This window comes from Triturus cristatus, chromosome 4_2, assembly GCF_964204655.1.
Source record: "Triturus cristatus chromosome 4_2, aTriCri1.1, whole genome shotgun sequence".
Classification (NCBI taxonomy): Eukaryota; Metazoa; Chordata; class Amphibia; order Caudata; family Salamandridae; genus Triturus; species Triturus cristatus.
In genome coordinates this window covers 293,960,600-293,981,295 of record NC_140586.1, presented here as the reverse complement: position 1 = coordinate 293,981,295, position 20,696 = coordinate 293,960,600, and the positions used below count along the sequence as shown (strand labels likewise).

At 43.7% G+C, this 20,696-nt stretch overlaps 1 protein-coding gene across 1 annotated transcript in view; it reads left to right on the top strand.

Annotated features, from left to right (window-relative positions):
- Positions 1-20,696, top strand: part of DARS2 (aspartyl-tRNA synthetase 2, mitochondrial) — a 150,852-nt gene that overhangs the window by 38,158 nt on the left and 91,998 nt on the right. The window contains exons 10-13 of the mRNA XM_085599911.1: positions 6,157-6,203; positions 6,996-7,102; positions 9,575-9,644; positions 13,102-13,281. Of these exons, the coding sequence (XP_085456037.1) occupies positions 6,157-6,203; positions 6,996-7,102; positions 9,575-9,644; positions 13,102-13,281 (404 nt within the window). The remainder of the gene's footprint in view (positions 1-6,156; positions 6,204-6,995; positions 7,103-9,574; positions 9,645-13,101; positions 13,282-20,696) is intronic.

Genomic DNA, 20,696 nt, shown 5'->3' with positions numbered 1-20,696 from the left:
CGTTCTGCTTCATAAAATTCAGACATACCGGTAGGCTTGTTGGATTTACCAAATATCTGTACGGAACTGGCTTATTGTATCTAGACCCAAGCACACCTACCACAGGGCGCTATCGCACGCCTAAACAAAGAGGATTTCCTTTGTTATAGGGAGGGTAGAAAATCATTCTACAAAAATGGAAGGAACAAGGCAGAACATCCTTATCAAGACTGATGTCTTAAATTATATCTGCTCAAGTGAAATTAATGATCTCTAGAATCTGGTCATGCAGACTTGTTGCCGGACAGTCCTGTTCGTAGACTTCTCTCTATTTATGGGTACCTTGCTGCTGTGGGATCAGGTTAACAGAAATGTGGTTTCCATGTTTTAAAATTTCTTGCTGGTGCTTGTTATGGGAGATGTGAAAACACAGCAATAGCAAACATCTGTAGAGCGTGTCACCCAGTTATACATGGTAAAAGTGCAGTGCAAGCCAAAAACTCTTGGTGATAAGGAAGAGGTGAAAAGTTAACTTTAGAAAAGAATGCATGACCTGTAAGGTCCTAGTTAAAGGAAAACTTGTGTTTAGCAAGCTTAAAGGAATTTATCGCCTTAGCACACCAGCACGTATTCTGTTGTCTCAGTTAAACAAGAATGCGATTGAAGACGATTGAAGAATAGGAGCAGGAGATCAAGTCAGCCAAGAACACACAAAATCTGATGAACGGTTTTAGGGGTACAATGATAAAGCACGCTAACCAACAATCAAACATTCAACCCAAATACACAAGCATTCATAAGTAGAAGAACAATTTGTTTGTTAGGCATTGTTAGAAATTGCAATAAAAGATGTGTGAAGAAATAAATTAAAGTCTAGGGTCCTCATTTTTTTATAATTAAAATGTAGCAAAGTGTAATTTCAGGACTTTTGTAACCCCCCCATTGTTTAACTTTGTATAAAAGAAGCTGCCTGTGAAGCAGCAGATTGAGACCGGCTGTTTACTGGTGTGGGCTTGTCACTCTCCCTAGCGTGACAGTAAAGAGCTGTTTGTACATTCCCAAAGAGGAGTCCAGGGCCGGACTGGGAACCTGGGCCCTGGCAAAGTGCTCGGCTGCAAAAACAGCTCTGTAACAAAAGCGGCCCCCAGGGGCCCAAAACCGGCCCCCACCCAGGAGGCCCACCGGGGGATTACCCAGTGCCCGCTACGGCCAATCCGGCCTTGGAGGAGTCTTGTCTTTTTCTTTATTCTTCAGTTACCCTGTAACAATGCAGCACATTTTGTGATAGTATTACTTAATTAGTTTCAGATTTTTACGCTTGTTAACACTGTCTGTGCAAAGAGTGCACCTTATTAGTATCGGGTTAATCCCAAAATATAGTAATAAACAACAGAAAGGTGACTAGTTAACCTTTACAAAGTGTGCCCCTCGTGTCACTGCAGTTTTAGTAACATTTGAACCGTTTGAGCTAGAAGCATATTTTTTTGTTAAAATCTGCAGATTATGCAGCAGATTGTGGATTATGTGTAAAATGCAGGAAATCCATTAATTATGGGGATAAAAAACGCTGCAGCCGCACAATCACATGATTCCAGTGGCCATGCTCTCATATTATGAGCAGTAGGGTCTGTGATGATCAAAATGATTAACAGATCATATATTTTTCAAAAAGGCTCCTACCTGTCTGCAGTTGGAGCCATTCCTAAACCTTGCCCTAAAAATCTATGAAAATAATCCCCTCTTTTGAAGAGGAGAAGCTAAAATCTCCCAAGATGGCAGAACCCCTCACTCTTGGTGTGGGGAGCTTGGTAGTCTACCCTAAAGGTGTGGCTACCTGAGGGCTACACACACACACTGGAAACACTGGTTTGGCAAGTGTTTTCCCCCTGACATCATCATGTCTACCAGAACAAAAGAGCAGCCCCTCTTGAGTGTGTTCACAATTTGCCCTTCAATGGCGGTTTCCCTTTTAAACCTCGCCTTTTGGGCTCACACTTTGTTTGGCCTTCCTGCGGCAGTCCCTTTTGTGTTCTTTCCTGAGAGTTGTCACACATCCCATCAGGAGGGCAGAAGCCTGTTGTGTGGCCAGCAACCATTATCGGTCACTGAAGCACTTTAGGCAACAGACTGACAACTTTTTTAAGTTACCTTTTACTTAAAAGATGCATTAAATTCGACTGGACATCAAATCAAATGCAACAATTTTTTTGATACCTTGATCTGCTAACTTTAGTAGTCCCATTCAGACGTTAGCAGAGCTGAGTTGTCAGCGTGTAACGCTCATCTTTCTACAGCAAGAACAACCATTTGGTGTTTTTACTGTTAGACCATGTAAAAACACATTCTTCTTTTTAATGGACTGCACCCTGCCTTAGGGCTTGAAAGATAACCTTAAAGGTGACATATATTTATTACAAAGGAAGGACTGGACTTTGTCATTGATTTAAATGACAAAGTTCAGTTAGCGGGTCAAAAAATGCCTAGCCAGCCAGAAGTGCCAGGCAGGAAGTCTTGCTTTACCTTGTCACACGTTTGGTGGCACAATAAGTGCTGCAGTCCATGAGGGATACTTTAATTAAAGGCCATAGGTACCCCTGCTACCATACACTAGGAACTTATAAGTAAGTTAACCTATGCCAATTGTGGGTGAGTCAATCGGACAAGCACATTTTAAGGGTCAGGGCACTGGCACAGAGGCCTGGTTAGCAGGACTCGGTGCATTAGTCTTTACACCACTACCTAAAAATCAAACAGTGGGGGAACCTGCTAAAAATAATGTTCTCACACCCTTCCTGTCCCATTGCTTATGAATCCTGGATTTTGCTCTGTTCCTGATCAAGGGCTTTTATATTTCATATTATTCCATTGAATGTGGAGTAAAAGAGATGTTCTGTTTCTTGCAAAAGTGGGAAGGTTCAAAGCAAACAAAAAAAGAATGACAGAAGTATTTTTAGTACTCATCCAACATGAACTTCAAAACTGTGCTGTCGTTTGCAAGGGCCACCCCCGATTGAAGCCTATGCCATACTGTTAATATCTGCACTGTTACATACGCCTTTTCTATAACAGTAAATTATCTTCTCTCCTAACTTTACTTCTTGCATTCCATTGCTGGTCAGGTTCTCCTTGATTGGCTCTATTAGGCTCTCAGAGAAAGAGCTCAGTTTAAGTGAGTGAGATTGTGGTGTTACAGGAGAAAAGAACCTTCACAAAGCTTAGTGCTAACGCACAAATATATTTATGCTCCTCTTAGTGTCCTCAGTAAGACCGAGCACCCTCCCAATGCCCCACCTTTTTAAGGAGGATAGAGTTAAATCCAAAAAACATTTTTAGGAGTTTAGATGTTTGGGTAGAACTGCTGCTTTGGGCAGTCGTTGCCTGGGTTCTGTGAGTATTTCTTATGTGTATTTTAATGGAGTTGGAGGCCAGGGATTTATAGGCTAGAGGTATATTAGGATTTATCTGTAAATATGGCCTTTGTCAAAGGAACATGTGGGAAAGGTAGCATAATGTTGGCTGGTGACTGAGATGCTCAAGCAAGTCACAGTGAAACAAATAGAGATGTGGACTGGGCAGGTGTGTGAGTGCCTGAGAATGTGAGGGAATTAAAGACTGTGACGCAGTGCTTGGAGAGCTTTGGGACGCAATGTGACAGTTACCAAGTGGCCTTTTCGAGACCAGGAAAGGATAGTCGAGATCCCAGATAGTTTCAAGAAAGGATGGCAAAAGTGGTGTGGAATAAACATGTAAGATTTTACTGCAGCAATGTCTGACACATCCTTTTTCGTATTTGGGATGCTAGAACTGGCACAAGTTTAACAGGTGAAGTTAATGGCAGCCAAGCTAAGAAATATTTTGAAGATGGTCCTAATGTGGCAGGCAGGAGTCTTGTATCTCTCTGCACAATGTCTACTTGGGAGCTTCCTGACCACTTTGAGTTTTTGAATCTCCTCCTTCCAAGTCATGTACATGTCCAAGAACACCAACTTGCAGGTATTTGAGTAGGGTTTACAGCGCTGTTCAACTCTCAAAAACATTGTTTTGGCAAATAGGCAAAACCCTGCTGAGTACAGACAATGTTGCAAAAGATGGCGTGGCACTGAGCAAATATTTGAACCCTGACCTCTAATGTGGCAAGCAGAGTGGTCTAAGGAAGTAATTGAGGCCATATGATTTAATGAGTATGTCTTGGGTACAGTAGTGTGGGGGTCACATTTTGTTGTGAAATTGCGAATGAGGTGCCATTTTTTAGTTGAAAACACGATTGCTCTGATAGATACAAAGAAGATATGTGTGGTGTTTTAATTGTACGATCGACAGGTGAGGAAAAAGATACCTTCGAGATTTATGGTCATTCCCAAAATTATTGTATCATTGAGTGAGAAAGCAGGCATTAAAATAGGTGGTAATCTTTTACTATACATAGATTGGCAGGACATGATTCTGCAATAACCAGCAACCGCCTTACTGCTTTATAAAGCCAAGTCTCTGACTCTAAAAAGATTGTGGGTAAAGGTGGGGGTCGCTTGCTCTCAATCATTGTCTCGCTCTGGGACAGTTTAAGGTTATTTTCCAGGGGTTGGCTCTCCTCGAGTTTCACTTCAGACCTGAATAACTGATTTTCAACAGGCTTTTTTGCCTTAAGAATGCCCTATAATACTCCAGCATATGCGCTATTTACATTTTTTTTCTGTTCTCCAGTTTTTCTCAAAACCCCTAAGGAGTTTCTCTCCCTCTTTTAGTGTCATCCTTCTCAGGAGTGTCAGCTTTCCCCTCCTTCAGTATTTCTAAAGCCCAAAGCGATCTTCCATGTCCCTTTGAGTCACTACATCAAAGCGCTATCTATGACTTTGGATGTTAGTGATCCCCTGAAGACCAATTTCCACTTACTTTTTAATTACCTTGGTGCTGTTTGGTAGCCAAAAGATGTGGTGTCCCACTAACAAACATGTCTGAGAATAAGTTGATCTCGCCCCATTAATCCTTATGTTACGTGTTGACCGTGCTGTGTCTATATATTTTCCCAGGTGCTAACCTACTTCAGCTGATCTGATGCTTCTGCTTTGCCTTCTGAGCTAAATTATATTTCTTCTTATTTGACCATTATGTGCTGAGATAAATAATTCTGGAACATAACAAACAGTGTGCTCAATTTCTAATAAATCATTCAATGCCATCTATTTTAGGTTAACCTCTTCGGTGCCCGTGACGAGCTGGACTCGTCATGGGCCGCGGTGGCGCTGTGCCCATGACGAGTCCAGCTCGTCACAAACCCCGCCCGCTAATGTAACGGCCGGCACAGGGCGGGGAAAGGGGCGGGCACCGAAGGGGTTAAAGCCTTATTTTGTTTATTTAAATGTTTAAAAAGCTACAGAAAATTCTTGGGTCAAAGACTCCGTTTGGACAATTCTATATAGATTTATTTTTGTCTTGCACATGTCATTCGGTTTATACAAGCACTTCAACCTATACTCCCTACTAACTCACATGCAAGAAACGTTTTACCTCACCAACCAACATCATTAAAGAAAATAGTGCTCACAGACTGTAAATAAAACAAACAGTAAAAAGTCCAGTCCATATTGGAGGTTACAAATGCAGACAAGGCGGGGCTAAGAAGGGACTACTAAGCCTATTGATGAATCAAAAGCAACCATTTCGAAACAACAGTATCAGAAGCCAATTGAAAAGATGGGTGAACAATGGGCGGAGCTTCAAGTTCATACCTGAATACAGCATGCCTCGTATAGCAGCGCATGCGCTGCCCTGGCTACACCTAAAAAGGAGAATAAATATGCAACATGTTAAACATGGAGGGCAAAATATTTAACCTGCAGGAAAGCAGCCATCATAAACATATGAGGTAAAAGTTAACAATGATGTGAGTGAAAAAAAGACTGAATGGATAAACAATAAAGATTAGAAGACGGACAGAATTTAAATGATAAAAAATGAACTAAGGCACATAGAATATAGAGGAGCTAAGCAGAACAATTCTAAACAGACTAGATTAAGAGCAAACCGGATAAAAGGTGAAATAAAGAACAGGATTCTAGTTTTTTTTTTTCTGCAGGCCTCATTTTAGAAGAGTATGCTTTGATTTGGCATATTTAGGAGAGGAAGGAGTGGGACGGAGAACTCTTTTAAACTGAATTCTCATATTATTTTTCTCTGTAGGATTTGTGGATGTGGAAACGCCAACCCTCTTCAAGAGAACACCTGGCGTAAGTACAGCCATTTTAAGGAATAGCTTTGTGCCATGCCTCCAGCATTTCCAATCAGAGACACAAGCTCCTTGTTAGTAGAGGGGACAGTGACTTTGGCAAATGTTTAAAATCACAAACCCTTGCTGTCCCTTTGCAGTGATGGGGAATACATTTTTTGCCATTGCTATGGAAGAATTGTGTTAAACCAGTAGTACTGCACATGGGTCCAATGTGACCAGTATCCAACATGCTTGTGTGAAAGCAGTAAAAAGTCAACTCCTTGACGAGCTGAAGAAAGTATTAAATTACGTGACAATTCCTCCACTGTGGCTGACACCAGCTCCATCGATTCCCACAGATGTAGTTTTACCCACGGTGGTTAAGGAGGGTGCAGTTATGCCCATATATGATTGGTTTTTGCTGGGATGGTATAAAGAAAGTGTATTAATGCAAACAGGTGTGTTTTCCTGGGTGGAATTACCCTTGGATGGTTAGAAAATAGTGATGTTCTAGCGATTGTGAGAGGTTGCATTTATTCGCACAGATGGTGTGTGTGTAATTTTTCTATGGACTGTGCGTTGGCCATCAGTGGTGCAGTTTCTTCCTGTGCTTGACTCTGTTATTTTCACTACTTCTTGTTTCCCATACTTTTTTCTTTAATCTGCTTATTTGTATATTCTTTTTTCCCTTTTCCACAGCCTTGAAATCTGTGTATTTCCTTTGGCTCCTTACATGCATTTATGCCCCAACCGCCAACCTTTTTTCCCCTACTTCTTTTTAGCCATTTTTTCTGTGTGGTTTTTGTTACAGGGTGCAAAGGAATTCCTCGTGCCGACCCGGGAGCCGGGCAAGTTTTATTCACTGCCACAAAGTCCTCAGCAGTTTAAACAGCTTCTCATGGTGGGAGGACTGGATAGGTGAGCACAAATTCCTAATGGCTTATCTTGAAGCAGGCCTTCCTTTCTGTCATGTGGTCTAACACACTAGACGTGCATAAGCTGTTTTCCTGCTGGCATATTTATTGTTTGTCAGTTCTTTAACACCCAAGCTCAGTAGGTCAAATCTCAATATTGTGGCAAAATTATTTTCGGATGCCCAACTAGTGTAAAGTTGATCATTCATCAGGCCCCTCCGTTCCATATCAAAGTGGTTGCCTGCTTCACGATACTGACTGACTCCCTGAGCATAAAACACACCAGAATTCTGCTCCCGATAGCAAAACAAAATGAATAATATTTGAGGATGTAACCCTAAGTATTACTACAATAATGCATATTGTCATATAAACACTGCCTGGATATTCATCTATAGAGGTTATGTGTGAAAATATCTGAAAGAGGTTTGGGAGTCCATGCTCCCTCTCCCATAATGTGGCACATGCAGAGGATGGCCTGGGAGAAGGCCAGATAGGCATTCTCATCTCATCCACCTGCTCAACACTGGTGATTCTAGGTTCCACACTTCGTAGCAAATTAGGGAGGCCTTCATTGTTTTTGTCATCATTCAAAGTGGCTATCTCCATAGCTAGTGAAATTACTACTGGAGCTCTTTTGCATCAATGTAGTCGGAAGGGTAAAGTGCTTGCTGTCCAAAGCCTGGCTGCCATCCCTGAAGAGTACACCAAGACGCTGTCTCCAAAGCATCGGACATGGTGAGGCAGAGGTTCTCTTGCTTGCTTTCAGATTTGGATTTTTATTGCCCCCATAAAACTTTGCATTAATTCTAATCTCCGGAACTGCCTTGTGGCCCATGTGCTAAGCATTAACATAGCGAGTTCCAAACCTTACATGTAGTCAAGAACTTTAAAGGAATCCGGAAACCCAGCGATTGATTCTTGCAAAACATTAATTCCTTCAAAGTAAATACATCTGACTACTAGTAGGTGTTTGATTTTTGGCCATGTGTGTAAATCTAAGAAATGCCTCTGTCCCTCTTAAGGCATTGTGTGTGTTGATGCTGCCTTTGGATTTCATGTGTGCTACCGAAGTCCCAAAGTAGGTGACTACCCAGATGATTTAGGACCAGTCCAAGTCTGGTGAACATTGGGGCTCATGTGAACCAGTACTATCTACAAATGAATAACCTGTAACATGCACTGTGTTGTCAGTAGGTTGTTGGTACTGACACATTACCTGAATTGTGCTTCTGTGCTTTGTTAATTTCTCCTTTTTATGCTACTTTGTATCTGTCTGTCTCCCAGCGGTGCTCATGGATACCATCATTCCACAAGGTTGGCTATGTTAGACAGGGAAATAAAGTATAGATTGGGCTGTTAAGAGACCAGCATTCTTGAATTCGTGGTATCCCATTGTAATAGAGCTCAAAATAAGACAATATTCCTGGTAGTTGCAAGGAAACATGTGAAGTGTGTTGTAGTAAGGCCTTCGTTTTTCGCGACCATCAACAAGCTGTTTTTGCCCCTTTACCCCACTCATCATTGTACATTACAGTGTGTCCCACAATGAATATTCTGGGATCCAGTATGCCTGAGTTGATTTTGGGAATTTCATCCCTTATGCGGCAATTTGTGAAAGCATAAATTCTTTACACGGCGCACTTTTATTGGTTTATTAAACCTGCTTAGGCTCCCATTTGGATATGAATTCCTTTTTCTTGATTGTGATCTTAGGATTTGAGCGCAGCCTCTCACAGTGCAGCAATACAATGTGTAATATAAACCAAAGAGTTATGAGTTCTCTTCTCCGACGAAGCATTTTGAGTCACAAGCAGATGTGTGAAAACTTACAGTGGAATATGGAGTTTTGAAAGCTGCTGCTGAGATTGTATCTTGAGAGTGACCAAAGGGTTGCAGCACTCGTGTCTTACAGGAGGTCATACGTGTGCCCTATCCCAATCCACGTCTTCTCAGTCTCGGTGAAATGCATTCAGGTCGCCTCACAAACTGCAATGTCTTTCCCATGTAATTCCCAGGCCACATTGACAGTAAACCATCCCTCTTTGGGAATCCTTTGTCGAACACCTGCATACAGATCATAATTTGGCTATCGGTGTTAACCGCCATCTCCTGTTTAGCTTTTTTCTGTAGCTTATCATACACAGGCAAGACCACCATGCGCTGCTTGGTCTAGCCACAGTGCTTAAAGAGGTCTTTTGAAAATTGTGCTAAATTTCTCTAAGAGGTAACATTTTAGCATGAATGCAACAAAGAGGATGTGTAAAATACGTCAACTTTGCAAAGATCCATATTGGAGGATGTTTGCAATTCTCTAGTTTCCTCCTGCGTAAGTGAAACAAAGGTCATCCTCAGGAAGTCATCTTATCCATAACCCTCTTTATCTCAGAATTTAGGAATGAAACAGGTTTATGAAAACCGAGGCTGCTGTGTTAGAATGAGATTTGTGTGAGGTTCACTGCCTGTTTTCCTGCAGGTACTTTCAGGTTGCCCGCTGCTATCGTGATGAGGGTTCCAGACCAAACCGGCAGCCTGAATTCACACAGGTAATGGCAAACCTTTCTGTCCTTTTATCAAGCATACCAATGATGAGGGTGAGCAGTGGTTAAGTGGAGATGGCAAACATGGTATCTTATCCTTCATGTGGTGAACTTTGTTTTTTGCTAAGGGCATCCATCCAGGTAGGTTTGTGTATTTTTCATTTGCCATCTGTTATTTTTATTGCTTTCCTTCTTGCTGCTTCCTCATTGCTTTCTATTCCTGCAACTCCTAATGTAAGTCTTTTGTCTTACTTCTTCCTTGCCTGATTCTCTTCATTTGCCTTCTCCTTGCTCTTGTTTGGCTCCTCTTCTGTTCCCTTCTTTTGTTTCTGATGCCTGAATTCCTGCATGTGTTGCTCCCTTTTTATCGGCTTGTGTTTTTGACACTCGTTTTTGCTTCGCTTTCCTTTGCTTCACTTTTCTTCCTATGTTCCAGTGCTTCTGTAAAGACCTTTTACAGCCAAATCCAGATCCAGAAAGAGAAACTGCCTAGATTGGTTTGTATTCAAATTAAGACTTCCAAATTTGAGATTATGTTAGTATTGTTAAACTTGTATTTGTATTTTATTTTCCCTTTCATAGCATCCTTGGTCCTTGCTTCTACTACTGAATTTGACTTCTGCAAATTCCCTTGCCTACACTGGTTTAATTTTGTGCTAAGAACTGAAAAACATAGGAAAATCCAGCCTGGAACCTAATCCCACTCCTGTGTTTATTTTTACACTCAAACCTTTATCATAGGATTACTTGGATATCTTCAAAATTAAAATGTCTGAACATTTTAGGCATGCAAATTTATGAAGTCTGTTACAGACAATTTACATTAAGCTCTGACGCTCTCTCTCCTATACTTATTATAAATAGGGCTTCGGGTTTTATGGTATTTATTTTGTTTAAAATTTCCATCTGTTGTAACTATGATAATTTTGGGTTTTCTGAAAAAATGAAGTTGAAACTAGTATATTTCCACATTTATGTAACCAATAAGTGTGTATTCGTGCTTGAAAGCCTGATAGGTTTCAATGATAAGAACACCCACAGATGATAAATCCATGCACTTATATGAAAACATAAACATTTTAGTATCAAGGGCATGCATATCTATTGCTGTTTAAGCCTCTTTACTAAAATTAAATTTTTGTAACCCCTTACCTGTCAATCCGCACAGCTATTGTCCTGGAAATCATGACTGACAGCATTTAGAATTACTCAAAAAAGAATCCGATTTCCATTTTTGTCCACATTAAAAAAATAAATACAGACAGGAAAATAAAGGATTTTCTCTCTGTATCTATCTGTAAAAATCAGTAACAAGCATTGGCATAGCCAATAGGTCTTGCCTTTGGGACCTTATAAGTGTTTAGCCATGCAACAGTTGCATAACTAAATACTTATAAGGTCCCAAAAGCGAGACCTATTGGCTATGCCAAGCGAAAGTGATCGCGATCAAACATCAAGGCGGCCGAGAAAGTGAAAGTAATCGCGGTAAAGCGCTGCGCCCGCGCACATGCACTGTAGCTCTAGGCTGCCTGGTAGCACTTTTTGGAGCCCTCTCAATAAGTCTCGCCAGACCAGCGCATGCGCTGTGTCAGGCGAGACCTAAAAATAAAAAAGTAGGAGCCTTAATTCTAAACATTAAGGCATGCACCCCAGTCGCCCTTAGGGTAATGTAGCTTAATGCAAGAGGAAGTACATAGATATTTTTCTCAGTCTTTGAACTTTGTTTGCCACACAACACGACCCTAACTTAAAAATGAATTTCCATTCGCAGTGGGCTTCTCTTTGCGACTGGAATGCCCAATTGGAACCATTGCTTTGGACCCACATATTAAAAACATTAAATTGGTATAATCACAATTTCAACAAAATAGTGAATTCAATAAACAGTCTCCTTTTTGTTGATATTGCTTTCCTCCTAAAGTCAATCTATCTTTTAATGAAAATTGTACTTAATGATGGTGAGGGAACACTCAGAAAAAACACGTTTCTGTCCGTTCAGTTGGTATGTTCCTTTCTGTGAGTTACTCGTCATATTTCCAGCTTGCTCCTTACTCATCGCATGATGTTGATGCGTTTCAACCTCCCTTCGTGGGATCTGTGTTAGGGAGGTCTTCAACAGGATTCCTTGAATTAGAGGAGAGGGGCCCAGTTCATTTTAGCCATAGGTGTTATCTAAGAGGGACTAAATGTGTCTCTTTTTGCGAGGAGAAACATTTTTAAGAGACATCATTATGGGCCAGATGTCCGACCATTTTTCGCGGTCGCAAAGGGGTTTTAGGCCCATTTGCGACCGCAAAAACGTGTGGGCCATGTGCAAACCCTATTTTGCGATTCGCAAACAATTTGCGACTCGCAAAATAGGGTTAGCGACTCGCTATTAGGAAGGCGCATTTCAAGGGCGTCCCTTCCTAATAGCGACTCCAAAACCATTGTATGAATGTTTTGCGACCTCAATTGCAGTCGCAAAACACTCGCAGTTTACCACCCTTCTCAGAAGTGTGGTAAAGCGCTCGCAAACGGGAAGGGATGCGCAAATATTTTTTAAGGGCAGGCAGTGGTCCCAGGGACCACTGCTTGCCCTTAAAAAATAAAACAGAAAGGTTTCATTTTTATTTTTTTTCAATGCGTCCCATTTTTCTTTAAGGAAAACGGGCTGCATTTTTTTTTTAAATGCTTTATTTAAACCCAGTCCCAGACATGGTGGTCCCTGGGAGTGACAGCCATTCCCAGTGGGGTCGCAAATTGCGACAGCCTCATTAATATGCATGAGGCGTGCACTTTTTGACCCCATTGGGAATCGCAAACAGTGTCTCTGACACTGTTCTACATTGATGTTTGCCACTCGCAATTTAATGCAATCTGCAGGTCGCAAACATCAATGGTCGTACATCTGGCCCTTAGTTTTTTTTTTATGCATGTAAATATAGATTACATTGATATGAAATTAATTTAAAGGTTAATTAATTATTTCGGGCAATAAGAAAAGTGTGTGTTAACCCCATTCTTTTACCCTTGATTTAAGCATTCATTCACAAGTGACAACAAAATACAGTAGTAGTTGACACTGTTTCTTTTTTACAAACAATACAGATAATCACCCCAATAACATTAAAGTGCATGTCTACTCCATTTTTTTATCCCCAGTTCCATGCACAGATCTAAGCATTCTTTGGCTCATCATGTGCCCTGCTTTTCCTTCCTGGCCACTACAGTGCAGAGCACCTTTCAGCTGCTTGCTGAAATCATGAGACTTAATGTTATCATTCAGATTCAGTGTAGACCACGTGACCAACAAAGGATTGGCATTATGTGTGACAAGTCATTTTGGCAGTAGTTTTATTATGGTCACATGTTGCGACCCTGCCCAGAAAGATGTCTAGCAACCTCATGGATGGTTCTGGCTGACAACAATCTTTGAAAGTGACTATTGTTAGCTTCATGTTTGTCTGATTTTTCTTTTAAGGTGGATATCGAGATGTCATTTGTGGATCAGGCCGGGATACAGAGGCTGATAGAGGGGTTGCTACAGTACTCTTGGCCTGAGGAGAAAGAGGCATTACCAACACAGTTCCCTTCTATGACTTATGCTGAAGCCATGGCCACCTATGGCACTGACAAGCCAGACACGCGCTTTGGAATGAAGGTATGTCCCCTGATTGCCTTTTAATATAAGCCAAGAGCTCTAACGGGGTCTCCAGCTTCCCTTTTGTTGATCAGTATTTTTATGTGTAGTTATAACCCTTTTCGCATACGATGAGCATACTCTGCGTTTTGTCTTTTCCATGCATAATCAATACCTGTTTTAAACGGGAAAAGAGGTAAAGGACAGAAAGGGCTCTACTGTTCATGAATTTACGTGGGCCACTTCTTTGCTGTGACTCATTTGCGCCTTGTTTAGTTGGCATAGGAATCTGCAGTTTTCCTGCAGTGCCATAACACATCATCCCGCTGTATACGCTGAAGTACCACCTCCCAGCAGATACGGTTTTATAAAATTCAGTAAATGCAATATACAGAAGCAGTTGGCTTCCATAGGCCACGATTGATAGAACTACACTGGTGGGTTGGTGTTTGGCCAAACAAAGCCGCCATGCCGATTGTTCATCCCATTTTTAAAAGTGATGCTCCGTTTTATGTGAGGGATTGAAGTACGAGTAAGATGAATCAACATGCCAATGCGCCCCATGGGAGATGGTATGCATAAAAAGTGAAATAAGTGGCCATTGAAACATGTATTTCACCTGTGTAAACCCACCACTCCATTGACGCGTTAGACTCCTAGTGACCACACCGTCATCCGCTCCACTCAACACGTATGCACAGACGTCACCCAAAGATTACACTGACACATTCGTTATGGGTGAAGAACTGCTGCAGGTTTATTTCATACAACATAAGTATGACGATAGAGTGGGTTATCTTACGGGCGATCCAGGGCAAGCAGCCCCTCGCTGCTCCGCCCACCTTGCGAGCCAGCACGCACGGTGGGTCGATGCCCAGCAGTGCGGCACATTTTTTTCAGATCCTCCTTTGGATCACGTGATCTGTCTAATACTCCCGCCCCCTTTTAACGGGGGCGGAGCGTGTTATGGCACACCCCCGGTTGGTCAGGACCCCCAACAGCCCGAAGGACTAACGGGGCGCCGTCGCGGTCTTCCCAGAACCTCCTTCGGCTTCCGGACCTTGGCTTGGGCACCCTTACTGTGCCGGACAGGGGTACCCTTACTGTACCGACTGTCGCAGAGGTACCCTTACTGTACCCTTCTGCCTCCAGATTGCCCTGTAACTCCGCCTGCAACACAAGAAAAAACATTATAACATTCCAGTTGCGCGCTGCCTACGCCGCGCAGGGTAAGCGGAAAGGGTGGGATTTTGCGCGGCCAGGAGTGTACACAGGAAGCAGAGGACGATCTACGGGGGCGGGAGGCATAAATAGGGCCTGACCCTGCCCAGCCCAGTGGCCCGCCTCCCCCAGCAATGCCCATTGGGGGCCTCCCCTCCCCAAGGCGCGGTCTCTCGAGAGAGAGATGGAACAGGGGGGGGGGGGGGAGGCCCCGACGGGTGGCCACTAGAGAGCTGCCCTGCTGATGTCCCCCTGCGTGGGACGCGGGCAGCGGCATAGTGACCACACCGTCATCCGCTCCACTCAACACGTATGCACAGACGTCACCCAAAGATTACACTGACACATTCGTTATGGGTGAAGAACTGCTGCAGGTTTATTTCATACAACATAAGTATGACGATAGAGTGGGTTATCTTACGGGCGATCCAGGGCAAGCAGCCCCTCGCTGCTCCGCCCACCTTGCGAGCCAGCACGCACGGTGGGTCGATGCCCGGCAGTGCGGCACATTTTTTTCAGATCCTCCTTTGGATCACGTGATCTGTCTAATACTCCCGCCCCCTTTTAACGGGGGCGGAGCGTGTTATGGCACACCCCCGGTTGGTCAGGCCCCCCAACCGCCCGAAGGACTAACGGGGCGCCGTCACGGTCTTCCCAGACCCTCCTTCGGCTCCCGGACCTTGGCTCGGGCACCCTTACTGTGCCGGACAGGGGTACCCTTACTGTACCGACTGTCGCAGAGGTACCCTTACTGTACCCTTCTGCCTCCAGATCGCCCTGTAACTCCTCCACAGCTCTGGGGAGGCTCCTGTCGCTGCCAGAGCCCCCCCTTCCTCCCTTCGCTGTTATAGGTGCCCTGCCCCTGCGAGCTAGCTTTAATGGTCTAAATTATGGATCCTGTTCCGTAACCCATAAATAACATCAATAATTTGCAACTTTACTCAGAACACCAGAGCAGCCTAACAAAGGGGATTTCCACCAAAAGCGAACTGACGCAAGGATGTCTTTTGGCCCCACTGCTGTTCAGCTTATACGTGAATGATGTTCCTAACTTCTTTGCGATGCAACTGCATTGTAGAGCCAGAACTGAACCACAGCTTTTTTTTTTTTTTTTTTTTTAAATTCTTCAATCCATCTATACCCTTCGTTCCTTGAACATAATTTTAGAAACAATGGAAGAATATGTTCTCTGCAGGGAAGGTGGATGTATTACGGCAAACAGAGTATCTTTCCTGGCACGAAGAAGGTTTCATTTTCCACTTTGTCTAAAAAGGTGATGTATTGATAGTGTTTATGGTTCCCGAATTGCAGCCGCTTCGGGGTTTGCATGATTTCTAGGCAGGGCAAAATATTTAAAGCTGACTGCTAACAGATGAGAATTTGCTTCTGAAGGATACATATCTTTCAGCTCGAGGACCAAAATTTGCGAACGTTTCAAACCCCTAGGCTACAAGGAAAGACTGAGCGAAGAAGAGCAACACCTAAATCTGTTTCTCAGGCTGGAAAATATGGCATGGGTAACAAGGCATTGAAACTGGCGGTTATGGACATGAAATCCTATTGTGATTTTCAATTGGGCCAAATTAGGGCCCTTTGTGGCTTAGAAGTGTGTTTCCAACAGCTACAGCACAATAAAGCAAGATGAAGGTAACGTGTGAGTTACTGCCTTCCCTACGTTTATCAACACAAGCTGACATCACGGATATCTACTGATGGGATGGGCACTTAAAAGCGAACATCAGACAGTAGGGGGGCAACAGCCTCTGTCTTTGTACTCTCACCCAGCACACGGGAAACATATGCTCACTGTCCCTGGCTGCTTCATGACACTGTCTCTGAATGGTTAATGCCACCCTTAGCTAGTGACAGCATTCTTGGCAAGTGATTCATTGAGACAATCTCACCTTCCTACAGTATGCTAATACAAATCAATGAAAATAGATAAAACTGCTAACTCTGTCGTATTTACCTTTTTGGCCAATGCTCCCTACTTTTGCTTCCTTTCACATTGTATTATTATCCTATTGTTTTACTTCAAATGACCAATATCTCAGCAACATCTCCTGGTTGTGGCCTCCCTACTGCCAATAATGACCTAGCATTCTGGGGATCTATCTTAACTAACCAGATTATACGAGTTGTATTGCATATTCTTGCAAATGAAGCTACATTAAATTAGATGATGGAGTCTTATTCTAGCCTTGTTCTTCAATAGTTCATATAAAATCAAACTAAGATAAATATTATTGAAATATTTCGGTTAATTCCTACTTTTTAATTTCCTTAAAATTAAAGCTTATTTCCTGAAGACGACATGTAATTTGAACTAATATTTATAGAAATCAAATCAGTTTTAATAATTGAATTGGCTCAGCACCTTCTTCCCTAATTCAAAACCTAATGCTAACCACAACAATCGGGAACCTATGTGCAAATGCCATTTTTTTTTTTTTAATACAGGCCAGGAGTGTACACAGGAAGCAGAGGGCGATCTATGGGGGCGGGAGGCATAAATAGGGCCTGGCCCCGCCCAGCCCAGTGGCCCGCCTCCCCCAGCAATGCCCATTGGAGGCCTCCCCTCCCCAAGGCGCGGTCTCTCTCGAGAGATGGAACAGGGGGGGGGAGGCTCCGACGGGTGGCCACTAGAGAGCTGCCCTGCTGATGTCCCCCTGCGTGGGACGCGGGCAGCGGCATTCTGCAAGGTTGTACTTTGCTATATATTAGTTTAACTCTGAACGTGGGGCCCTGGACTATGTTTTATCCAGATTTTGTTTTTGACAAGTTATCAAATGTGGCACTTTTCCAGTCTCCTGTTCTATTTTTTCATGGTGAGAATTTCTGAGAGCCTCCTTTTATCTCCCCATTGTTCTATCTCTGCTGGTTTCTTCAGCTGTCACCGCTATCTGCACGCATGGTCTGGCTCCAGCCATAAGAGTTGACCCTTTCCTACTACAGCAGAACCTGAGAGGACTTAGCAGCAAGCATCCAGACACTAAGAAGGCAGGCAGGGCTTGTGTCATGTGAAGAAGACCAGTGTTCTGGCAGTTGATGCCAGTCCTAAAGGCCACCTGATAGAACTTCGATAAGAAAGGGCTGGCAGGTTTTCTTCACAAATGCATTGCACTCATTTTGGAATGGTATCCATTTTGAATTTGTCGTTTTAGTGGATTGCTTGCATCATTTTCACAGAACTAGTTTAATCAATAGTACATAATAACCACTGGTATGCTTTGTGGTGTTTAATGTGCACTTTAGTTCCCACTCAATTTCAACTCAATTCAATTTTTTTATTTGATCATTGAAAACAAATGATCATAAAAGGTACAAAATAAACATGGTTAAAAAGTTCCAGTACTCTGTATTTACAAGGGTGTATAGTACATTAGATATAATGTTTGACAATTTGCAGCCGAATACAGCACTTCTGGCAGCCCTTGCAGTGCATTACCTGCAGGACATGCTGCACCTGTTCAAGGCCACAGTGGTTTTGCAGGCACTCCTCCAAAATCACATTAACTTCTAGGTTGAGGACTTGCTCAGAGATTTTTCCTTTTCAGTGGCTTTACATACACATTCAGCTTCTGCTTTAATTATTCTGATAAATAATGTTTCTTTTCAAGCCCATTTGTTTTTCCAGGGAGTGTTAATGTTAGCCCTTTAGCAGTGAGATGCTCACATCTGCATTTAAAAGTCTATTTTCCTCTCACCTACTAGGTTGTTAAAGCCTTGATTGCCTACAAGACATAAAGGCCACAAGTCCCACACTGTATTTTATTTTGCATTTCACAGGTCTGCCAAGTGGCAGTATGACACCATACGATCAGCCTTTCTAGGCTCTTCAGCCAACAGCATATTGTATTGTGTTGTTTCTAGTTTTGCTTTAAACAATGTCATTTTAGGCTCAAAACCCCAGCATGCAAAGTGTTTTACCATGCTACAAAGTTATCTGATCCATTAAAAAAAAAAAAAAATGCTTGTTAAATGTAAAACCAAACGTAAGCCCTGCTTACATATTTTGTCAGGGTTCCGTCAGGGTTCCGTCTTTCATTGACGTGGTTTATTAAAACAAACATTGGCAATGCAAATTATTGTCTTTTTTTGTAGTGGAACACAGCACAACAAAGGTACAACATGGGCATCAGCATCGCATCGTTCCATAGCACAAAGAATAAGGAAAAGACAGACGGCAGTAGCAGGAGGAACATAACCGTGTTCTCTCACACATACAAACAAGTTGTAGGGAAACTGGCTTTTGTGCAGCGCCCCCCCCCTCTTCTCCCCACATTTGGTCTATTAGCTTCTGGTTGTTTTACTTTGATAGTGCAGTGAGGCCTGATAACCAGACAGTAGTGTTCTGACCCATTACAAAAGATATGTTTACTAGGATGCATCCAATTGGCAAGGTCTGAGTCGCCTATAAGTCCATAGTATATGGTATCCAGGGTAACAAGGGCTGTAAGGCAGAGTTTTCACTCAGGGCTGCAGCACTGGTTGTTCCACCCTGCATGTGAAAGAGACAAAATGGACTCCAGCCTGCCACTGCAGACTGAAAGGGCAGTGTGTGACACTGCCAGTTCGACTTTGCCATTACATCTAATGGCAAAGCCACCACTTCCCTTAAGTAATATCTTTAAGTCTCCCCTAAGTAAGGCCTACAGACTCCTATGGCAGGGAGCTGTATATTACTAAGTCAGACATTTCTATATGTTTTAGCAGCAATACTTCCAAATTGTTGTTTTCATGTTAGGACCCCATTGGCTAACAAAGGGTTACCGGCTGACACCCCAGCCCGGCTAACTTTTTAATAGGACTACCTAACAAAGTCAAGTAAGCTGTCAAATGAATTGTGACATTAAATCCGACCTGATGCCCAGGCTGGATTTAAAGTCCTTTTTAAAGTTAAGCAACTTTTAGAAAGTTGTCACTCTGCACTCCAGCTAGTCCAGTGGCCTCACAAAGGCACTGACAAATAGATGAGTTTCTGACCGCCTGGGGAGATGTGTGAACGACTACCAGGTCCATGAACAAAGGCAGTTGCGGTTACTAAGGGTGTTAGCCTAAAAGGCAAGTTTCAAAGGTGAGGCTGCCTTTGAAGGGTCGCTTGTGACAACATGCCTGAGCAGGACTCCTGTCACAAGCTGATGTCCGTGATGTACCCACACCTCGTGTGGCTCTGTTGCCAGGAGCACGACCACGACCCGAAGTCGTGCTCCGACTGTTGGGCCATGAATCCGAAGTCTTTTTCGGGAGCGGTCCTGAAAGCTTTCGGAGGCCCGGCAGTCGGCTCCACGTCGTTCCCGGTCTCGCTTGAGGGAAAGGTCTCGAGACCGGTCGCGGAGCCACCACACCTCTTCCAAGTCTTTGCACTCTTCAGGTAAGTTGAAGCACAAGAAGAAGGCGAAGAAGCATCGTCCGCCCCCCCCATTAGTCAGCTGAGAAAACGTGGGACCCAGAGCATCGTCGCTCTAAGACTCTGTCTCCGGTCCTGACTCTGGGACGACTCCGCTCATCCCCCTGTTTCCGGGAACCAGGGTGTCCCGTGCCCAGCTTCGTACATTCTACGAAGCCCACCACCATGTGTTTGGGCAGCCCGACTCCGATGGTGCACCTTCGGGCTCCGCGGAGTCAGTTGGGGACCCTGGGCCTTCAATGCCGGTGGCTCCGTCCCAGGCACCGGAGTGCCCCTGTGGATTCAGACCTGGATCCGAATCGACGCTGGCCGACCTTACTCAACCTTCCCTGGCGACGACTCCCCCAGCGCCGGCCATACCCCCGGCCGCCAGCGCTCTCGTCCTCATCCCCGCGATGGACCTGGAGTCGGGTTGATGTTGAATCTGACAGCAGAGGGTAATTTTGTTCCCTTGTTCATCCCAGGTGTTCCCTATCGCTCTGAGTGTGGTGATGAGGCTTGGGACCGGTCGCTAGACCCTATGACCGACCAGCTGGAAGATCCGGAATGGAGAGAGGAATTGGGTGACACCAGTGGTCTCGACAACTCCCCAGACCTTGGCATGCTTTCTCCCCCTACTGTGGCTATGGAGGAGGGAGCGTCCTATGCAGTGGTGGTGCGTAGGGCAGCCGAGGCTTGGGCCTGGAGCTCCCTACAGTGGCAGTCAGGACTAACCTCCTGACAGAGGTGCTTCAACCGACGGCAACTTCCTCTAAACCCCTCCTGCTCTTCAATGAAGCCCTCACGGATGTCCTTCTGGGCATTT